The 22,298-nt window shown below is 38.7% G+C and overlaps 1 protein-coding gene across 4 annotated transcripts in view; it reads right to left on the reverse strand.

Moving 5' to 3' along the window:
* The window catches only part of GDAP2 (ganglioside induced differentiation associated protein 2), a 65,677-nt gene that overhangs the window by 30,089 nt on the left and 13,290 nt on the right, over positions 1-22,298 (reverse strand). For all 4 annotated transcript variants that reach the window (XM_019730599.3, XM_074318972.2, XM_019730600.3 and 1 more), the window contains exons 6-10: positions 19,382-19,458; positions 15,418-15,577; positions 13,270-13,426; positions 3,753-3,829; positions 2,934-3,010 (exon numbers count right to left, since the gene is read on the reverse strand). In XM_019730599.3, coding sequence (XP_019586158.3) covers positions 2,934-3,010; positions 3,753-3,829; positions 13,270-13,426; positions 15,418-15,577; positions 19,382-19,458 — 548 coding nt within the window. The remainder of the gene's footprint in view (positions 1-2,933; positions 3,011-3,752; positions 3,830-13,269; positions 13,427-15,417; positions 15,578-19,381; positions 19,459-22,298) is intronic.

Here is a 22,298-nt window from a genome sequence, read left to right on the forward strand (position 1 = left end):
ACTTTTCGTAAACTCGAAAGAGTTCTTCGGTCAACTACCAGGTTTTCCCTCTCTAGGATAATGATATCAAATTCAGCAAAAGTAGAATTTCTAGACTTTTAATCATTCTTTTAGTTTGTGCTTGAATTCAATGAGCCTTTGCAGTCTCTACTGCGCTACAGACTCATGGCTCATGTAACCATGAACTGCTATAAAAGGACATGCTAAGTGATGCCTCACATGTCTCGCTTTGAGGGCTAATTTTCTCAGCCCCTTGAATGTGGATCTGAATGAGGAAAATGAGAACAGCTTTAGCCAGTAGATGGCAATGGGCTGGGCAGCATTTCTAGAGCTCTGAAAGATTCAAATTGAATGTGACCCAGATCAGTTCGAGACATATTGTCACAAGAAGAATGAAATTTAAGCGAAACAAACACAAAGCAGATATACAATACGGGCAGGGCCAGTATGAGCCAGTGGTGTGGCTATAAACTGACAAGGGGGAAGCTAAGAGGTAACAACCGAAGGATTGTCAAACAGGCTATTTCTCCATTCTGCACAGGGAGGCCGTGGCACCCCCACAGGTGGAGTAGCATGGATTAGGGTCCAACTGCTACCCGAGCAAACAGAAGGGAGCATGAAGGAAACACAGTATCTTTCCAGTTGGTACCTGGTTTGACCTCACAATTTAGCTCATTGTTTTATATGAAATGATACATCATGAATATCCAGATGCTCAAGTGCACACGCAAGTCCGGTGCAGGGCTTTCTGTTTTTATTGGCAACAATCTCATTACTAATGGTGAGAATAAATGTCATGCTGATTAATACAAACGACCACAAGCAGAAACTTACTGATCATATCATTTGCATTATATTATATATGTGATACAGAAATATAACTCAGTTGCGTTTTTCCTTTGTGTGTGTGTGTGTTTTCATTATTTTATATTTTATTGTATTATTTTATTATTAATTTTGCTCTTATCAGATTGCTTCTGGTCCTTTCTGTCCACTCTCTATCCCGTCCTTAGGGCAATTAAGATACTCATTTTTAGCTTCAAATTCCCATCTTTAACTTATTTTTTTTTTCATTTTAAAGAAGTATAGCCACATGACACACAAAAAATGTATAAAGCAAATTCTCCTCCAAACCATGAAATCCATTTTGAGATATTTTTTCCAACTTTCACCATTAATGCTTAAAAGTCAGTGTATATATAATTTTTCTACTGTTGATATTCTATTATAAACATTCCTCTGTAGTATTTGCCGCTATAACTGTAATTTTTTTTCAAAGAATAGCACTTTAAGACTATTTAATGTAAGCATTTCAATGAAATTTGTTATCATTAATTTCAGGTGTACAAAGCAATGTAACAGTTAGACATTTACACCCCTCACAGAGTGATAACCCCCCCAATCTATTACCCCTCTGACATCGTATACAGCTGTTACACTTCCATTGACTGTGTTCCCTACGCTGTGCTCCACATCCCATGGCCATATGTGTGTATGTGTGTGTGTGTGTGTGTATATATATATACACATATACACACACACACACACACACACACATATATATATATATATATATATATATATATATATATATATATAAAATTATAGCTGATGTTCAGTATTATTCAGCTACAGGTATATAGCACAGTGGTCAGGCATCTCCACAGTCTATGAAGTGATCCCCCCGATAAGTCCAGTCCCCATCTGGCATCCTATATGATCTTTACACCATTATTGATTATATTCCCCAAACTATATTTCATATCCCTGTGGCTATATCGTGACTACTAATTTGTACTTTCTAATCCCTTCACCTTCTCCCCAAACCCCACCCTCTATGACCATAATTTTTAAGTCACAGAACATTCCATCTGTGGATGAACAATAACCACCTGTTAGGAATTTAGGTTATGATTTTGTGCTATAAATTAGCCTGTGAGTAACATGTCAGGTTCAGTGCTTTCACCTTTTTTTTAACCCAAACACCAGTGACCAGGAATCTAAGGGCTTAGACAGAAGCAATTACCTGCTTTTGCACAACCGTGTTTTATCTCAAAATTGTGTGTAATATTTTTACGTTTTTAACTACATAATTTTTTTTTTTACTATGGCTAATTATACGTTAGTTAAAGTGATTCTCCTCTGCAGTGAGTTTCCACTAAAACGAATGTTTTAAGATCTATATATTTATCCTGTGAATTCAATTGTTCCTTGCCTAAGTATTCCAATTTGGGTGGTTTCGGGGCCTACAGCTACTTCCACACTTAGGATTATTTTCTTAGTACAAATTCTCAGGAATGGACTTACGTACTAGGTCAATGGCTGTGACCACTTTTACGGTTTCAATTTATCTTTGATCACGATGACTTAAAAGTTCTGGTTAATTTTGAAGGTGAAAAGAGATTTCTCATTTTAATTCACTTTTTTTAGACTACTAGTCAGATTGAAGATTGACCATCTTTTGTTTTTATTTACCGGTGATACCATTTCTTTTATGAGTCATCTATTTCTGTCCTATGCCTCCCAATGAAGGGATTATGGGATTATGACACATTGGGCTAATTAGATCTCTGGTTTCTTCTCTTCAGATAGATACACAATTTTTCTTTTTTTAAAGAAACTTTGATTGTTAGTACAATTATAATAGAGAATGATTCCAACCAAAATACTGCCAGGTATGTCATATCCAAAACAAAGCAGCTGCGTTTCGGAGGTCACATCATGGCATTCCAGTATTTCTGTTTCTGCTACAGAGCAAAACCAAACCCGCAACTTACTGAAATGGTACGTGCAGACTTGCACGACCAGGGCTATTGCTCTGCCTGAGATACACAATTCTGCCTCATCTCATATTCTAAAGCCGATTCAAACTTCACATTCTCCTTAGTTTTAAACCAACATTATTTGTTAAACAGAGCCTTTTTCGGGCTTACCTTGTCCATATCTATTAATGTGACAGGAATATTTCTTCCAACAACCACCATCACTGTGCGACCGCAGTGATCAACACCTACAAACAGGAACTGCAATCAGTACCCAGACATGTATCCCAAAGTGTCACTTGTCCTGAGAGCGGACCTTATAAAAATAGTCTACACAAATGTAAAAGATTGAAAACCAGGAGAAGTTTTTCAAATTTCATCTGCAGATTTCTCTTACTATGTGGATAACAGCTCCTTTTCATTTATTTTTTTTGCTTCATGAGGTGTCCACGATGGCCCTGACTTTTAAAATAAGGCCTCGTATAGGTTTGAAATCAGGGACAGTAAACGGTAAGGTCATAAGGCAAAGATCTTTTTAGAAATGGCTTCCTGTTTAGGCTCACAACAACTTTTAACAAAATCAGTGATCCAGGAAAACTCAAATCTGAAAATTAACAAGAACTGTCTGAAAAAGAAATACAAGAAAGAGCAGGAATCTAAGAACTTTCACTGCTTCCATTATATATTCATGTAAGGTTTGTTCAAATTTTGTATAGAAAATACATGGTACTTTTGAAAGCAGAAAAAAAACTGGAAAGGTAACAAAAAGGACAATAAGAAGAAATGAAGTTGGCCAAGGTAGAACTACAAGTTGAAAAATTTATCGGTTGAGATGTTATTTTTAAGATCGTGATGAGCAAAAACTATCTTCATTGGTACATTCTGTTCATAGATAAAGTCGACAAAAGCAGAGCAAAATGAAATCTCTAACAGCATCCTAGGTAGGTCCTTCCTTAGTAAAAGAATCAGCTGCCATATCCACAAGCTCACCTGTTTGGTATAAGGCTTTGAGAGACGCGATATCAGACAGATCCTCAGATCGCGCTTGACATAACCAGCGATTGTAACTAGAGAAATAAAAGATGTAATTAGCAGAAGAAATCCTTACAAATTAAATTTTCAAATGGGACCTGTTTTTATCTTTCCATTCCTAAAGAATGTTTTACTATGAAGGAGTTAAAGAGGCCATCACAATATGCAGAATCCCTGTTATGTGCTATTGATAAAATAAATACAAATGAGTTACTGAGAAAGGAAGGTGTTCATACTCAATTTAAAAGAATCCTTTCTCACATGAAGACTACTCATATAAATGGCTCAGATACCAAGTTCTGGAACTAACTTGTTTTTAAATACTGTTATTTTCCTTTACTAAAAAAAAAAAAAGCAAAGGGAGAAAGCCTAAAGCAATAGCCGTTCTCCAAAACAGGCGTTCACTCATTCAACAAAGTATTGAGTGCTTACTAGATGATAGGTACTGAGGGTATTACAGTGAGTGGACATGGGCAGTGCCCTCGAGGAGATTACTCTGCAGAAGGAAAGCAGGTAAGTGTTGTACATGTTATATGGGGCCACAAAGGAACCAGGTAATTTTACCTGGATGTCCAGCTTCCTTTAATGATGTGTTAATCAAACTAGGTGTCCAGGTACCCGCTACACCAGATCACAAGGAGCGCAGTTTGGCTCTGGCTAGGAGGATATTAAAGCTGGAAGGCACATTAAAGACCTCAAAGAGGGGAAATGAGCTGCAAAAGGGTCGAGTTAATCTTAGAGTTACCAGCCAATCGATGGTTGAAACCGAAGCTGCACTCAGGTCTCCAGATTTCTGGAAAGGTCAGTACTTTTTCTACTATTTCCTACTGCTTTCTTAAAATTCAAAGTGCCTCTTAGTTGATTCCTCAGCTGCAAAATGGTGTGTATGGAGGGCACCCTTTGCTATAAGGTACAATCACGCACTAAGGATATTTAACGGAAGTCTCTTACACATGGATTGTAATCAACAGGTGATACGCCCGCTAGTTTCACAGAAATTATTACTGCTTGCGCAAAACACACTTGGTATTATATAGTTCTATAGTTTATGCCTTTTTAAATTTGGAAACTTGTCCACCTATACCAACTGAAAAGTCAAAGAAGTAACAGCTTTTAATTTTGGTTTAAGATATAATTTGCTAGTCAAGAAAAGACCTACGTGTATCGTAGTTCTCCTAAGTATATGCACTAGTCCATATTTCCACACAGAGTCAACTCCTAGGTTATTTACTCTAAATCCCCAATTGTACTGTTTTCTAATTGTTTTCTGATTAAGTCATCTCCACAGACAGAATAATATATCTTAAATGTCTTATGAGCACAAACCTTAGCACAAAACATGTAACAGGAATTTGGTAAATACCTGTTAATTTCTATACTCTAAACATTCATGAACTGAGTTTTCAGAGGTTTATTGCATAAATGCAATGTCTACATCATAGTAGGGACTCACATCTTTGCTGAATGGAATAATAGGCATGAATATTATTCAAGGCATTTTTGGGGTCTGAGAGTAGTAACAAAACGCCCTTGGCTTCTAAGAGTTTAAAATTGAATATATGAGATAGACATATTGCAAAGAAAATTGAACTTTGTAATGAGACAAGCAACCCAACAAATGCCTAAATATCAATTGAACATGGATGCTGAGAGGGGGGTGGCCGGGCTAGGGGCGGGGGTGGAGAGAAGGGGGGTGGAGTGGAGGTAATGCCCAGGCTGTAGACTAGCTGCTCCCTTCTTTGTATCACAAAGATAAGCACAAGGCTTCACCCGTTTATTGTAACGTTTGCTTCTCTCTATGAGACCACAGACAGGGAATACATCTTACTTGTCCCTGTATTTTCAGCAAATCTCTAGGGTAGTTCCTGACACTGAGTAACTATGTGTTCAACGAGCTGTGAAAAACAAAATGTTTTTTAACTGGAACTCAGGTACACAAAATGAATTAATCACCTTTGGTTCAAAACACTATCACTGGTACATACATGGTTTGCTTTTACTGGTTACTTACTTAGTTACTTTAAATTAAGTAACAAGCGCTCCAAAGCCAACCACCCAGAACAAAAGTCAGCAACTGCACAGTAACCTCATCACTTTGTTGCTCTCCTTTTTATATCCTCGTAATTCATCTACACAGAGGGTGCCAAAAAAATGTATACACATTTTAAGAGAGGAGGAAACTACTGAAATTATAATACTCAATATATACCAAAACAAAAGATGAATACAAGTCACGCGTATACATTTTTTTGGCACTCCTGGTAGGCATTCCTAAAAAAAATTTTTGGTTTTTAACTATTTAAAGGAGGAAAAAAGCTGATCGTGCTTTATGTAATCGTTGGGTCTTACTTTCTGGACGTGTTATATTACCAAGTTTCATGTGTACTGTTGGGTATCAATGGTGTTCATTCATTTTGACTCCTCTATACAATGTATTCACACAGCATGAGAACTACAGTGTCTATTATCCACGCTCCTACTGATGGGCATTGGGCTGTTCCCAGGTTTTGCTACTGAGAACAGCGCTATGTTGCCTTATTTCACACGGCTCCTGGTACCCACATGCGTGACTTCTCCTGGGTAGCCACGTAGGAGTGGGAGGGCCAGGTGGTAAGATATGTTCAGTTTTAGGAGCTACGGCCAAATCTCCTTCCCAAAGAGCTGCACCAATTTATACGTCTACAAGCAGCGAACACAAGACCCTGTGGGTCCATGTCCTCCTCAACACCTGGTATTGGCAGATGCTTGAATTCTGCCAATCAATTATGTTTGAAATGGGGCCTCGTTTTTCTGGTTACTAGCGATGCTGAGACCCTGGACACGTTCAGTGGCCACGTTTCCCTCTTCTGTGAGATGCCGTTCATATTGTTTGTCCTTTTTTCTACGAGGCTGTTTGTTCTTTTCTCACTTATTCATGGGAGTTTTTTTATAGTATATTCTTAATACAACCGTGTTGCCCCCAAAATAAGACCTAGTCGGACCATCTAATGTGTCTTTTGGAGCAAAAATTAATATAAGACCCGGTCTTATTTTTTTAATATAATATTTTAATATAAGACTGGGTCTTAAGACCCGGTATAATAAACATAATATAATATTATATTATCTATAAGACCGGGTCTTATATTAATTTTTGCTCCAAAAGACGCACTAGAGCTGATGGTCTGGCTAGGTCTTATTTTCGGGGAAACACGGTTAGCATTTGCCAGTTGCGTATACTGTGAATATTCCCATTCTGTAACTTGTTCTTTACTTTCTTTAAGCTTCATGGCTCTACTTTCTGAAGCTCTTAATTTTAATACAGTCAAAACTATTTTTTTTCTTTCATAGTGCTTTTTATAGCTTGTTTATGAAACTTGTCCTCTTTTAAGATATGAAAGTACTAACTTATAACTCCTTCCATGAGTTTTAATTTTTTAAGTTTAAGTCCTTAATCCGTCTAAAATTGATTTTTGTCCACGTGAACTCCAAAATAGTATAAACTCTAAAATGTTTTTAACCTTGAGCTGTGATTCCTGACTTGAGTTCCTAGGATGGACACTGGCTGGCAAAATCCCTATGAATATTTTATGGGGAGAAGGTTTATAGCTTACGTAAGATTCTCAAAGGCTTTATGCTTCAAAAAAATTTAGAATCACTGCTGAAACAATGGGGGCTGTTTTAGTTTCTAAGGACCTTGACATGAATTCCAATATAAACAATACATGAAAGCAATCTTCACCTGCTTTCTTCTTTATTCTAATTAAATCTCCTCCATTTCCACTATAGATTGCGAACATTTGATTTGGTTACCTTTTCTTTTAAATCAGTATTCAGGAGGAGGGAATAAGAGCAAAAGATGTTAGCTTTATCTCCTCATCCAATAGTGAAACAATGCTTTCCTTGTTTTTTTTTTAATATCTATTCAATGACAAATCAAAATTTTCCCTTATATCTTTCATGAACAGCACCTCATTTTTTGCTGTAGTTTCTGTGTTTTCTTTCAATAAACACATGCAATCTTTGCTCCCAACCCAACAATCAAAACAAAAGCTAAAAAAGGAAAATGTCAACTCAAAATAGTTTGTTTTCCTAGAGCTTGTTCCAAATAAACAAACTTCTATTAAATTGATGGGTGAATATAATCATGGGTGAACGGTCACACAAAATATGTCAAAATGGCGGCTAAGTGGCCACCCACGTGCTGCAAAGGGAGGACGCTGAGTGGATCGTTTCTTAATGGGCTACACTCAGCTAAGGTTGGATGCTGTCCTCACAAGGCTAATACGAGATAATTTCTTCCAGTTAATCAATTACCATCCACTTGCACAACCAAAGGCTGAACGATGAAGAAAATTTAAGCTAAATTACTCTTAAAAGAGGAGTAACTAACTCATTTGTGTACAACCCATAGACCAGGGAAATATTTAGCTTTGGAATGAATTAGCTTTTCCTGATCTCATGCAATTGTCCCACACTGGACTTGGTTAAGACCCTTGTTATGAACTCTTATTGTAGTTTAAATAAATCATTCATAATAATCAGTTTAACATTTCTCCCTCTGCAAGACCCCAAGCTCCATGAGGGCTGGGGCTGTAGCGGTCCTGCACGCCACTTGATTACATTTCTTGCACAACACTTGGCACATCAGTAAGAGCTCAATAAATATTTAATAATGAATGAGGTAGAGCTTTTACTGTAAGAAATGACATAAGAATTACAGGCAACTGGAACTTGAGCCAACTAAGGAATACTTGAAAAAGAAAAAAAGTGACGGTAAAAATAATGTTAAGAGTTTTAAAAGCTGTATCTTTGAACAAATAGATTGCTTCCAATTTCTGTCTTATGACACACCCAAATCAGTGTCACAACTGGGTAGGAGACCTGGAAATATTAATCAAGAAATAGACAATACGTATATTTTTTTCAGATATTAAAAAGAATCATTACAGAGATATTGACGTGGCAAGGCAATGCTGTGAAAGAATGCTCTAACTTAGCCAATCCACGACCTTTAGTTTTGTTACTGATGGAAGAATTGAAAGCTTTCAAAAAGATATTACTAACTAAAGACCTACTTTCTCAGAAAAATTTAGCATTTGCTCAACCTGATCTACTGATATAACCGACAGAAACAAGAAGTTTTTATGTAAATAAAAGCCTGATTTAAAAAATCTAAGAGAAATGTTTTAAAAACTACAGCTGGCAATCTTAAACATTTAGCATGTGGTCCAGTATGCAAACAGATGACTTATAGCTCAGCGATATCATAAACTGAGTAATTCTCATTCTCACACTTTTTGGTCTCTGGACCCATTTATGTTTATGTCACTGATACTCACCAATATTTACCGAATCAGAAATAAAAACAGAAATTTAAAAGATTATTAATTTAAAAACAATAAGTTTTCACACACAAAAAATCTATATTTAGGGAGAAGAGTTATACTGTTTTACATTTTTGCAAATCTCCTTAATTCCTACTGGATTCTCGTATTTGCTTCTGCATTTAATCTACTGCAGTATCACACGTTAAGCAGCTTCTGGAAAACTCCACTGAACACTGGAAGAATGAAAATGAAAAGGACAAGTAAGTCTTAGTAACATTAAAAAGCAGTTTTGGTCTCACAGACTTCCTGAACGGGTCTCAGGGTCCCTGGTCCACACTTTTGAGCTGCTGTTACTAACTACTCTGAGGAATTCTGCAATATAGATACAAGACAAGACCTTTAATCAGCATAGACACTGCCATGTAAATGGGAAATCCGAAAATCTTTTGTTTCAGATGTAGCTTATCACTCAAGGGAACCGAGTGGGAGAGGTACCAAGCCTCTGTGCTCTTCTCCAAGCCGGAAACTGCGCGCTGACTGGATGTGTGCACAGCCTGACCACCGTGTAGTAGGTACCCCTGACACCTGAAGGTAGTGTGGCTCACTCATGAATTTCCAGAAGAGAGGGACTACCTTGGTTATCTTTGTATACTTCAGTATCCAGAATATTGTCTTGTATAGAGTAAATATCCAGTACTTTCTGAAGTGAATGCAAACTGTTGTGTTATGAACGTGAACCTCAAGATCAAGGCCTTCTATGAAGAAGGACAATACTTCACATGCTGCTGTTGTATTCTGTCCTAGAACCCACCCTTTTGCTGCAAGCATGCACTCAGTGAATACAGGTTCATTTTAATACTGGCTTGAACTTGTGAAGTGAAACAAATTGCCTCATTGAAAAAAGAAACACAGACAAGTATCCAGTCCAAACAAAAACTTAGGAACATTCCAGAATATCTGTACCATGCATGGAGAAATGAAAAAGGTAGTTGGAGGCTGTGTGTGTGTGTGTGTGTGTGTGTGTGTGAGTGTGTGTGTGTGTGTGTGTGTGAGTGAGAGAGAGAGAGAGAGAGAGAGAGAGAGAGAGAGAGAGAGAGAGAGGTTGACTGATTTCAGAAAGGTGATATAACACAGTTCTTTGTATACAAATACAAAATCTTTCCAGTGTTTTCCAGTTTCTCCAGAGCTGGTCTGTGTAAGTGGGCTGAAGATGATGGTAGAGAAGGGAGATATGTTGCAGTAGCCACTTCAAAGGCTCTTCCTTAATCAGCTGTTAACTCTGTCAGTGATTTTGGGCAAGAAAGAATCATCTAAGGAACCCCCAGAGGTTCTGAGTCAGGAAGTTTGGTGCGGGGCCTACAAATATTCAGCGAGCAGCCCTGGCGATTTGAACGCTTACACACTGTATCTCCCACTTTAGAGAATGGGATCAGAGGGTTGCCAAGTTCCCATGACCGCAGACCAGTGGTTCTCAAAGTGGGGTCCACAGCCCGGAGATTTTTTCAAGGGGTTTGCCAGGTGAAAACGATTTTCATAATAACACTGGCACATCATCTGCCCTTCTGACTATGCTGACGCTTGCACCGATGGTGCAAAAGCCACTGCTGGGTAAAATCTTGATGCCTTAGTATAAATCAAGGCAAGCACCAGACTGTATCTGTCGTCACTGTGTTCTTCAACTGCCAAAATACTCACGGGGGGAAAAAAAGCCAGTTTCATTTAAGAATGTCTTTGATGAGGAAGTAAAATTATTAATTTTATTAAATCAACCCTTGGGAATACATCTGTTTAATATCAATGTGTCACAGAATGGGAAAAACACATAAAGCACTTCTGCACACTGAAGTATGAGGTTGTCTTGAAGAAAAGCACTCTGTGTTTCACTTGAAAGCTGAACTAGGTGCTTTTTTTCATGGAACATCGTTTTTCTTCAAATAATGACTGGCAGACAAACTACGGTTATTCAACATGAATAGATGGCAGATGTTTTCTCAAAAATGAAGAAAGCCACCCTGTCATTTCAAGAAAAACAACCAAGAACATTTATTGCCAATGATAAAACTTGAGTTTTAAAAAAATATATACAATTTGGAAAGTTTGTATCCATCAGAGGCTTATAGTTCCTAATACTTAAAAATTTTTCTGATGATGTCAGTGGTGATATTAACAAATATAATCTTTTCATATTGTGTAGTAACGTGTATTTGGAAGATTTGAATAATTCAGTGAATCAGTATTTTTCAGAAGACCAATGCATCGTATTATAAATTCATGCTCTAAATTCCTATCATAAAATCCATTCAAAGTGTAGGATAGAACAATGTATTTTAATATAACTGAATACAAAAATTCATGGTTATGGTTTGAGATTCCACATTACAACTAAACTTTAAAAAATTACATTGAGTTATAGTGTAGTATCAAAGAATAATATCCTCAAGTACTTGAAAAACAGTATTAAAATACTCCTCCCTTTTCCAATTATATATCTGAGGTCATATTTTCTTTATATACTTCACCTAAAACAATCTATTGAAATAGTTTGAGTGCTGATATGAGAATCCAGCTGTCTTTTCCTAAGCTAAACATTAAGAGATTTGCACAAATGTAAAATAGTGCCATTCTTCTAATTAAAAAAAAAATAAAGTTATTTTTCATGAAAACATGATAGGTTCTTTTTTAAATGAATTAATAAATAATTTCTCATATATATATTGGTAGATATAACCCATTTAAATGAAAGCTTTCTGGGGTCCTCAACAATTGTTAAGAACGCAAGGGGGCTTGAGAACCAGTGCCCTGGACCAAAAGCGGTACCCAATCCAGGAGCACACCAGTCACGATGTGAAGAAGCTTTAACATACATCTAGATGCCAAAGTTCCAGTCGTGTGGGGGACGGCCCAGTCACTGCATTGAAAGAAAAGTGTTTGGCAGATGATTCTTACACATGGCCAAGTTTAGAAACCGCTGAAACGATCATTTGATTGTTACTGCTTTTGGAAAAGTTATTTATTGGTGCCCCCTACTGGCTACTTTCTGTTTATGAAAATAAAATCAGAATAAAGTGAAGACCAGGAACTAGGGAGACACAAAATTCTAATTCTGTAAGGGACTCCAGATCATCTAGCCCAACTCCCACTTTATAGACGGAGACTGCCAACAACCGTCCATCATTACAACTGAGTGTGACAAACACTATGCCAGGCTTTGATTAAGCACCGAGTATGGAACAAAGCACACAGGAGGAGGCCTCTATCCCAGATGTCTGTTCCACCTATTCCAACTTATCTCCAGCGAGGTGCGTTTCCAGAGGCCATCTCCTCTAAGCTGAAACCTGCAGAATGGGCAGGAATTGAAGGACGAACTATTGCAGTCCAAAGGGAGGGCAAGTACCAAGGCTCAAAGGTAAAACAGACCATGGTTTGCTCAGTACTGAAGAGAATACTGAGTGACCAGAGCTACTTGGCAGAGCTGGCCAAATAGCAGTTGCCGAGCTACGTTCATTACAATCTTATGAGATGTTACCCCCTTAACCAACCCTAGAAGGTAATGGATGATACTAATCATTTATAGTTTATGATTTTTTCTTTGCTTTGAAATTTTCTGAAAAGCAGCTAGCTTTCCAAGGACTGTTAATCCTTGGAAAAACTTACTCAGAAGTACAAAAGCTGCTTTTCTTTGTTTTAAAAAGGATTTATTCAGAATTGCTTTTGAAAATACCTGAAAGAAATGGAACGGCTTTATAAAGTCCCTGGGGAGAAATCAGGGAGAAATGAAGCTCTTTTAAATGTAATAAAACTGTAGATTATGTTTTAATTATAAACATAGTAAAGTCAGGTAAAAATTTCGTAAGTCTGCCTTTCCCTTTCCCCGGTTTACTTTTACGACATAACCTCACCCAGAAGCACCAGTTACAGCAGAATGAGTACGAGCTCTGAAATCAGATACGCATCTGAGCAGTGGCTTCAACGCCGATTAACTCCGACCCCTGATAAATTAACTTTGAATTTCTGCATCTACAAAGTGGGGACAGTGTCCTCCCCCCTGGACTGTCATGAGGAATAAATAAATGAGAGCACAGCACATTAGATCATTCAGTGGATGGAAGGCCCTTTCTTGTTTCTCATGCCTCACGTGTCTGTCAGTCCACAGGGCTTTGCCTTACTTTCTCTGATGCTGCTTCTGCAGGGCTGCCTCTGACAACTGCCCCTGAAGGATCAGTCTTCTTTGCTTATCAATATCTCCTTCCATTCGAGCAAAAGCATGAGAGCCAATGAAAGAGAGATCAACTCCCAAGCCTTCATCCTCCTCTTCTGGGCTGTCTGTAACAAAAATCCTGTCAATACAGCGCTTCCAACAACACTTGACAGTAAATGCTGCAAACAGATTGTGAACGTGGCAATAGGGATGACCGCTAGCGAAATGGGGTTAGGAGGTTAACTTTTGAGAATGAAACTGAAATCAGATTTAGGTATCTGAAGAACTGCAATAAGGAAGGAAACTACCCATCCACGTGTGACACAAGTATTTTAGGAATACATGAAATCAAATCAAGGTGACCTGGGTATAACCTTAGGAAGGAAAACAGTAGAATGTAATCATCAGCAAAAGACGGAAGTAATTATACTGCATGTGGGTTTAAAGATGGATTGTAGCACAGCATCTAACAAAAGAGGAATATAAAAAACATGTTTAGGGGGTCATTTATCCAGAATTGTTTAAGGAGGGAGCACTTGATTGGTTGGCACATAAACTTCAGTCCTTTGTCCGGTAACCCCTGAAGGACGATGGATAGATCAGGATTGCAGGGTATGTTTTGATTCTGATTTAGCATCCTGGTTTGCTACACTGGGCACATCTACACAACCATTCTCATCTGTAAGAATTACAGTTCTGACTACGAATTAATAAGTTAACTTGCTGATTTCTCCATATGACCATCTGTTAGGGTGTTCCCCACTGCCTTAGCAGATTTAAAATATTAAAAACAAACAACCCCTGGACCAGGGGGAGCTTCCCAAGGCAATGTCAGCACTTGAAGCCCAGCTCGGTGGGTCATCCAGGTGGGATTTCCTTACATCTACTTCACGGCCCCTCAAAGTGTGACAGGTCACAGCTTAGAAGAGTCTGCTTTTATTGAAAATAAAAAAACAAAACAAAACCCCATGAATGAATCTTCTTTCAATCCTTCAAGTGAAGTTGACTTTTACATCTACTTTAACATATTTAACATTCGAATTGAAAGTATTTACAAACACTGGGGCTTTTATCTATAGGTAACAATATTTTCTGAGATAGACACGAATCAAGCAGTCTGAGAAGGGAACCTTTGGCTAATTAACGAGTTAGTCTCATCTACGGCCCAGTATTACAATCTCATATTAGTTTTGCTATTTATTACTCCTTGTTACATAACATGCATTTTACGCATTTAGGAAAAACTACATTCTATAGTGGTGGTCACAATTCTGAGGATTTTCAAATGACTCCAAATGAGTCTGCAATTCAAGGGTGTACTCCACCAGTGGCTCCCTGAAGTACAGGGTACTCTGCCAGCAAAGCTCGATTCAGAGACACTTCCTGAGGCTGCACCATTTACAGTTCCCCCTGTTTGATCTAAGTCTACGCCCTGGTGTTTAACAGGACATGAGTGGCCTTCTACAGGTTTTAACTTGATGCTCATCTCAAACTGTTCACAGTCGGAATCGCACAGTGATTCCTAGGCAGCTGGAGTTTGAGATCAAGCTCCAGCTCTGGCGCGTGCGAGGCGGGACTGCACAGGAGGGAGGATCACCTTGAACAGGCACCCGCGCAGACCAGCACCGGCTGTCTTACAGAACAGACTCGAGAGGCCCCCCCCACCCCCCCAGTGCTCTACTCGACCAGTGCTTCCATCTGCAGGAGTAAGTACCTAAAGAAACACACGGATGGCTGCAGTATCCTCGTCTTTGTGTTTCATGTTAGGTATGGCTTTTAGAAGACATTCTTGAAGCCACTGAAAATTTTAGATGATAAAGTACTTGATTGCTGTTCCCACAGTGTCTCGAGTGAAACTATAAACTTCACGAGAGTCAGAATGTTGTTATATCCACCACTCACTCTCTACTGCCTAACACCGACTTGACATTAAATAATTTTTTTTTTTTAATTTAAAGAATAAGTCTTATCAAGAGTAAGACTCAGAAAACATCTAAGTTGGTCTTAATCTGAATGTCACACTTATAGAGAGCTTGCCCAAGGTCAAACTAAACGTCTCACTCCTTTGGTGGTCAGTCCCTTTGCTTCCTTAAGGGGAAATTAAGGTGGAACTTACCCTCTGGGGCACCAGGTTTCTCACTTATTCGAATCTGCCGTTCAGGGACCACAGGCTCCCCTTCTGCATTTCCAATATCTGCAGGCAGGTACGGCAATGACCGAATCTCCTCCTTTAAGGACCTTGGGAAGTACAGAGGTAGCAGCTTTTGGTAAGTAGCCTGCGTCAGAAAAGTGAGATGTTAAAATTGTGGAGTAATGACGCCGCATCCACAGCGCTTAGTGCTGAGCCACACACAGTGAGACAGCCCGCGTCACAGAGAAAGAGCTTCCCACTTGGGAGCTCAGGCTAGACGCTGTCTGGGACCCTCCATCAGTTCTGTGTTAACGATCAGGACGTCATGAGCTGGTTAAACATGACCGCCAGCCCGGCAATTCCAGGTCAGTGAACCTGGAACACCTAAGTCCTGCCACTCCTGTCACCGCCCCCTTCCTTCATCCTACTTAACGGTATTTGTCTTTCAAGATTCAGCTCAGCTGCTACCTCAGTCCTCAATGTGCCATCAGGGGATGCTGACCCGGTTTAGTTTTTGAGATTTTTTTTTTTAACAGTACTAACTGTTTGTGATGGATTTTATTCTTTACTTTAGAGGTTTCCCAAAAAACAAAGATACATTGTGCTATTTTAAAAATGAACTGGAATGAAACTCATTCTATTTTATAATTTCCATTTGGGTTAGTCCATTGGACTCATTTACAAATCTATGATACATTATAGGCGTTAAGTGCTCTTGATTTTCCTGTATCTTGAAGCATTTCGTTTTTTCATCATGCTAGGAATTATTTTATCATTAGCCATCAATTACTGCCAACTACACTGAAAAAGACTAAAACAGAACAGGAAACCAAAGAATGATGGAATTGCTTAGAACAATGAAAGCATTCAAGACATCATTATCTGTCAGCTTTCTTACTGTGTCAACTGTAATATTGTATCATCTTTCATGTATAAAGTATGTAAGGTAGATAGATACATAAGAAGACTGAAGACACCATCTTTGTAGCCTTTAAAATATATATATATAATTCGCATACCATAAAATTCACCCTTTTGTAGTATATAGTTCTGTGGTTTTCAGTATATTCACAAAGTTGTGAAATCATCATCATTATCTAATTCCAGAACATTTTCATCACCCTAAAAAGAAACTCTAACCTCATTAGTTAGGTCACCCTCATTTCTCCCTCTCACAGCCTCTGGCAACCACCACTCCGCTTTCTGTCTGTATGGATTTGCCTCTTCTGGGCATTTCATAACAACAGAATACAGTATGTGGCCTTTTGTGACTGGCTTTTCACTTAGCATAATGTTTCCAAGGTTCACTTACGTTGTAGTACGCCAGTGCTTCATTTCTTCTTACCGCTTATGTAAGTATATAACAGTATTCTATTACATATACACACATCTGTTTATCAATTCATCAGTTGACTGCATTTGGGTTGTTTCCACCTTTTGGCTATCATGAATAATGCTGATATGAACACTTTGTGCACAAGTGTTTGTGTGGACACTTTTTTTTTTTCTTCTGTATGGACCTGAGAGTGGAATCGCTGTTTATCTTTTTGAGGAACTGCCAGGCTGTTTCCCAGAGCAGCTGCACCCTTTTACATTCTCACTAGCTGTGCATGAAGGTTCCAATGTCTCCGCATCCTCACCAACACTTATGATTGTCTTTGTGTTACAACCATCCCCGTGGATGTGAAGTGGTACCTCACTGGTTTTGATTTGCCTTTCCCTATTGGTTAATGTTGTGGCACATCTTTTCATGGGCTTATTGGTCACTTATACCTATTCTGAAGTATTGTCTATTTAAAACTTCTGCCCATATATTTTTTTTAGAGCAGTTTAAAGTTCCCAACAAAATTGAGAAGGTAGATTTCCCCTGGCCCCCTGGCCCCCCCACATGCATAGTCTCCCTCATTATTGACAACCCCCACCAGAGTGGTACGTTTGTTACAACTGATGAACCTACAAGGACGCCTCTCATCACCCAGTTTACAGCAGAATTCACCCTTGGTGTGTATATTCTGCAGGTTGGCACAAGTGTATAATGACACAGACCCACCATTACAGTATCACACAGAGGACTCACTGCCCTAAAAATCCTCTGTGCTGGCCATTCATCCCCCCACTCCACACCCTGGGCCCTGATTTTTATACTGTCTTCACAGTTTTGCCTTTTCCAGAATGTCATACGGTTGGAATCATACAGTAAGTAGCCTTTTCAGGTTGGCTTTTTTCACTTAGTAATATGCATTTCAGTTTCTTCTACATCTTTTTACGGCTTAATAGCGCACTTATTTTTAGCACTGAAAAATGTTCCACTGTCTGGATGGACCACAGTTTATTTATCTATTGACCCAAGATGAAGGACATCTTGGTTGTTTCCAAGTTCTGGCAAATATGAACAAAGCTGCTATAAACAGCATTTGTAAGTTTTTGTGAGGACATAAATTTTGAACTCCTTTGGGTAAATACCAACTTTTGCCCATTTTTAAATTGGGTTATTTGTCTTTTTATTGCTGAATTATAAGAGTGACCAATTGGTCTATTTTTATTTTGGCTGCTTGTACTTTTGATGTCAGATGTAAGAAACCATTGCCTAATCCACGGTCATGAAGATTTATATCTATGTTTTCTTCTAGAAGTTTTACAGTTTTAACTCCCTTACTTAGGTCCTACATCCATTTTGAGCTAATTTTTGTGGATGATGTGAGGTAGTGGTCCACCTTCTTTCTTTTGAATGTGAATATCCAATTGCTGCAACACTATTTGTCGATAAGACTCCTCTTTCTGAATTGAATTGTCTTGTCAAAAATTCTATTCCACTGATCTATGTTTATTCTTATGCAAGTACCACACAGTCTTGATTACTGTACTTTTAAGTTTTGAAACAGGCTAAGTGTGAACCTTCCAACTATGTTCTTTTTTTCCCCAAGGTTGTTTTGACTATTCTGGGTCCCTTGCATATCCATGTGAAATTTAGGATCAACTTGTTAATTTCTATAAAAAAGTCTGCTGGAACTTTTATAAAGATTTTGTTGAATCTATATAACAATTTGGGGAATACTGCCATCTTAACAACAGGAAATCTCCCAATTTATGAGCAGGGATATCTTTCCACTTATTTTGGTCTTAAAATTTCTTTCAAAGACATTGTGTAGTTTTCAATGTACAAGTCTTACACTGCTTTTGTTAAGGTTACTCTCAAATATTTGATCTTTCTGATGCTCTCGTAAATTAATGGAATTGTTTTCTTAACTTCATTTTCAGATTACTCATTGCTAGTGCGTAGAAACACAATTTTTTATATTGATCTTGTGGCCTGTAACGCTGTCGAACTCTGTTATTTCTAATAGTATTTTGGGGAGCCTCTTAGGATTTTTATATACAAGATGACATCACCTGCGAATAGAGATAGTTTTCTTTCTTTCTTTCCAATCTGGGTGCTTTTTATTTCTTGTTGCTTAATGCCCTGGCTAGATCCTCCAGAACAATGTTGAATAGAACTGGTGAGAGTGGACATTCTTATCTTGTTCCTGATCTTATGCAGACAGCTTTTAGTATTTCACCATTAAGTATACTGTTAGCCATGGGTTTTTCATACGTGCCCTTTATCAGGTCTAGGAAGCTCCCTTTGATTCCTAGTTTGTTGAGTGTTTTTATCATGAAAGGGTGTTGGATTTTGTCCAATGTTTTTTCTGCATCTACTGAGATGATCATGCGGTTTTATCCTTTATTCTGTTATTATTCTATTAACATGGCACATTACACATTGATTGAGTTTTGTATGTTGAACCAACTTTACATTCCTAAGATAAATCCCACTTAGTGATAGTAGATAATCCTTTTATAGGTTGCTGGATTCCGTTTTCTAATTATTTTGCTAAGGATTTTTGCATCTCTATTCATAGAGGATATTGGTCTGTAACATTTAAACAGTGCAACATAATTAGCCAAATACCTCTTCAAGTTCAGAGACAGCAAATACCACTTTTTCAATGGTCTCTCCATGAATCTCTAGGAATCTCCTTACAGTGCCTACGGAAAAGAGTAGAACGATTATTCAATAAAAAAGAAGTTACTGACATATGGAGAAAAATCAAACTCTTCCCATTTTGGTAATGGAGTATTCCTCATTTCATTAAGGTCTCTGCTCAGTGACACCTGACTATCAGCAAAGCCTGCCCAGATACCGTATTTAAAAAGTCTTCCCTGATTTGCTTTCTTCCAGAGCAACTAGTGTAGACATTTTGGGAAGTTTCTTGTTATTGCACACCCTCCCTGCCCCCCAGCCCCCAATCCACTAGGATGAAAGCTCCGTAACAGCAAGAGCTTTATTTGATTTACTGTTTCACTGCCAGCGTCTAGAACAGTGCCTGGCTCTAGATGCTGACCCCAGACAACTCTCCCATATCGAGTGTATTCTTTTTGTTCCCGGTGGCCTCTCTTTCTGACCAGAGTGATATAGTAGCACAAGTGTCTTTCCATTCATTCCATTACAGTATGAGATGTCCTACTCAGCGCATCATACCGTCAAAATACCATCAAACCAAAGCTAACGATTTTTCCCTAATTTCTAGGTTATCCAGATTCTTCTCTGCCACCTTTCTAATAATGAGCACTACTAGCCTTTTTCTCAGTCCTTAACTTATTAGCGATCTCTCTAGCTTAGTTCTAAACACCCACGTCTACCTTCTAAAGTTGTTGTCTTCCAAAGTTCTGTCCTCCACATTTTTAATCTTCTTGATACATATATTTTCTTTAGCTTACTGATTTTCTGGTTAGGTACTACTCCAAATGCTGATGGCACTCAAATCTTCATATTCTGTTTTCTGAACAAAAGACCTGAATTCCCTACTGCTACTGGGCATATATGTCTACATAACCCAGACCTGAAACTCAACATGTGCAAACTTGACTCCAACAGGTCCAAACCTGACCTCCATCTTTCCCCACAAAAAGTGCCCTGTCACCTGTGTTCCTTATTTCAGTTACAAAACAACGTCCAGCCACTCACCCAAGCTAGAATCCTGGATTTTTGACACTTCTTTCACCCTGCATTTTTAATAGGTTATCATATCCTTGAAATTCTGTTGCTGCTACTTCTACCATCCATTCCACCCGTCTTCCAGTTGCCTCAGGCTCTCAGTGCTTACAAAGACTTTGGCAACAAGCCCTCAGCTGCTCGCCTGTTTCTCTCTTTTCCAAGTCTACAAATTCACTGCTGCCTGAGTTTTATCTTCCTTCCTAAACACTTCTGATGGCTCTGCACTGCTTACAGATTAAGATCCAAAGTCCCCAGCATGCTCTTCACACTCTGACCTCCACTGATCACCCCTCGACCCTTGCCCCTTTGTCCTACTTCCAGTTATTCTTCCCACATAGCTTACGGTTTAGCCAAATCGGCGGACTTTCAAAAAGGGATTTTCTTCTATCCTATTTAGTCTGACACCAAGTTCTAATGTTCACACATAATAGTTTCCTAGCATATAATTGTGGGACTGCCTTTGGAAGACAAAATACAATGCCAAATAGTACTCAAATTGAATTCCCTCAGCAGAGTTCATTCAGAAAAGTAATTCTGCAAAAACAAGGCAAAAAGAGTGATGTCATGGTTAGAAGGTTTCAGTACTAACTACCATACCAAACTTTTCCTTCCAAAAGTTGCATCTGTGCATTCCTCTCTGCAGCCAACCAGGATGTCACGTGCCTAACTGCTAGGGAAAACCCTTCAACGGTGAGAATGACATGTGGGACGTTCGCTTCCTAACTTGGAAACACAACGAGAACAAACTGTCGTCTTTTTTCTCACCACCATATTCTCTTCTATACAGCAAGGGGCCAAGCACATAGTAGGCACTCAAAGTTTTGCTGAATGAATAAATAACCGAATACATTTATTTCAAGGCAGATGTTTCTTTAATCTTCTCCTGGAGAGGAACTGAACTGCAAGTTAAATAGTCTTGATACATGTATCAAGAAGGTATTACTTAGGTTTCAAACGAAATAAATTTCAGTAATAGTTTAATAAGAAAGAGCTACGACTCAGAGCTACATCATTAGATTTGGTCTTGGCATCTGTTGCTACAAAAGTATACAAGCCATGTATATTCCAAGTGCTCAGAAAGTATACAAGCCAAGGGCACAACTGGCTGTGTGTGTGCTTTAATGAGATGCTACACTTTTGCTACTAGATTTAAGGTGTGATAAGTCAAACCGGCCTTAGAAAACATGTTAACATGCCCATCTTAAAGCTTTACATTTCCTTTGTGCTAGTTAAATTCCTAGGAATTGCTTCATCAAAGTCCCTTCTGGCCACTGTTGATCTTTATCTGCTGTTAACTACAAGTCCTGCTCAAAGTTGATACCTCTGTGGTACTTTATGAAGTCACTTATCTGGGGCCAAAGAGCTAGAGTTAGGCTACTAGAATCAGGACCATAAATCAGTCTTCCTGACTTCCTTTTCAAGTCCCCCCCCCCTTTTTAAATGATGCTGCTTCTTTATCTAATTCATATGATTACTTTAATGAGAAGCAGAAACATAAACGACGGTTGAGCTCAAGCTGTGATGAGATGGCACGGCAAGGGCTAAAGAGAATCAGAGAACATTGGGACCTGCCAGGAGCCTCGCCAGGAAGCATTACACAAAGGCAGGAACCCGCTCTGGTAGGCACCCTTCAGCATGCATGCAGGTGAGCTGTAACACAGCAGCTTCCCACTGAAGCAGTTCTGACTCAAGCACAATGAACACGTTACTAACCCAGGGGGTCAGAGGCCTGGGGAGATGTTCCAAGTCTGCAGAACCCCGAGAACATGATCAAGTTCCGAGGCGCTTTCATTTGTAAGACAGATACCACACTACCTAAAGCGCAGGGCTG

This window comes from Rhinolophus sinicus, chromosome 7, assembly GCF_057876585.1.
Source record: "Rhinolophus sinicus isolate RSI-liver-muscle chromosome 7, RSI-T2T, whole genome shotgun sequence".
In the NCBI taxonomy this organism is placed as follows: domain Eukaryota; kingdom Metazoa; phylum Chordata; class Mammalia; order Chiroptera; family Rhinolophidae; genus Rhinolophus; species Rhinolophus sinicus.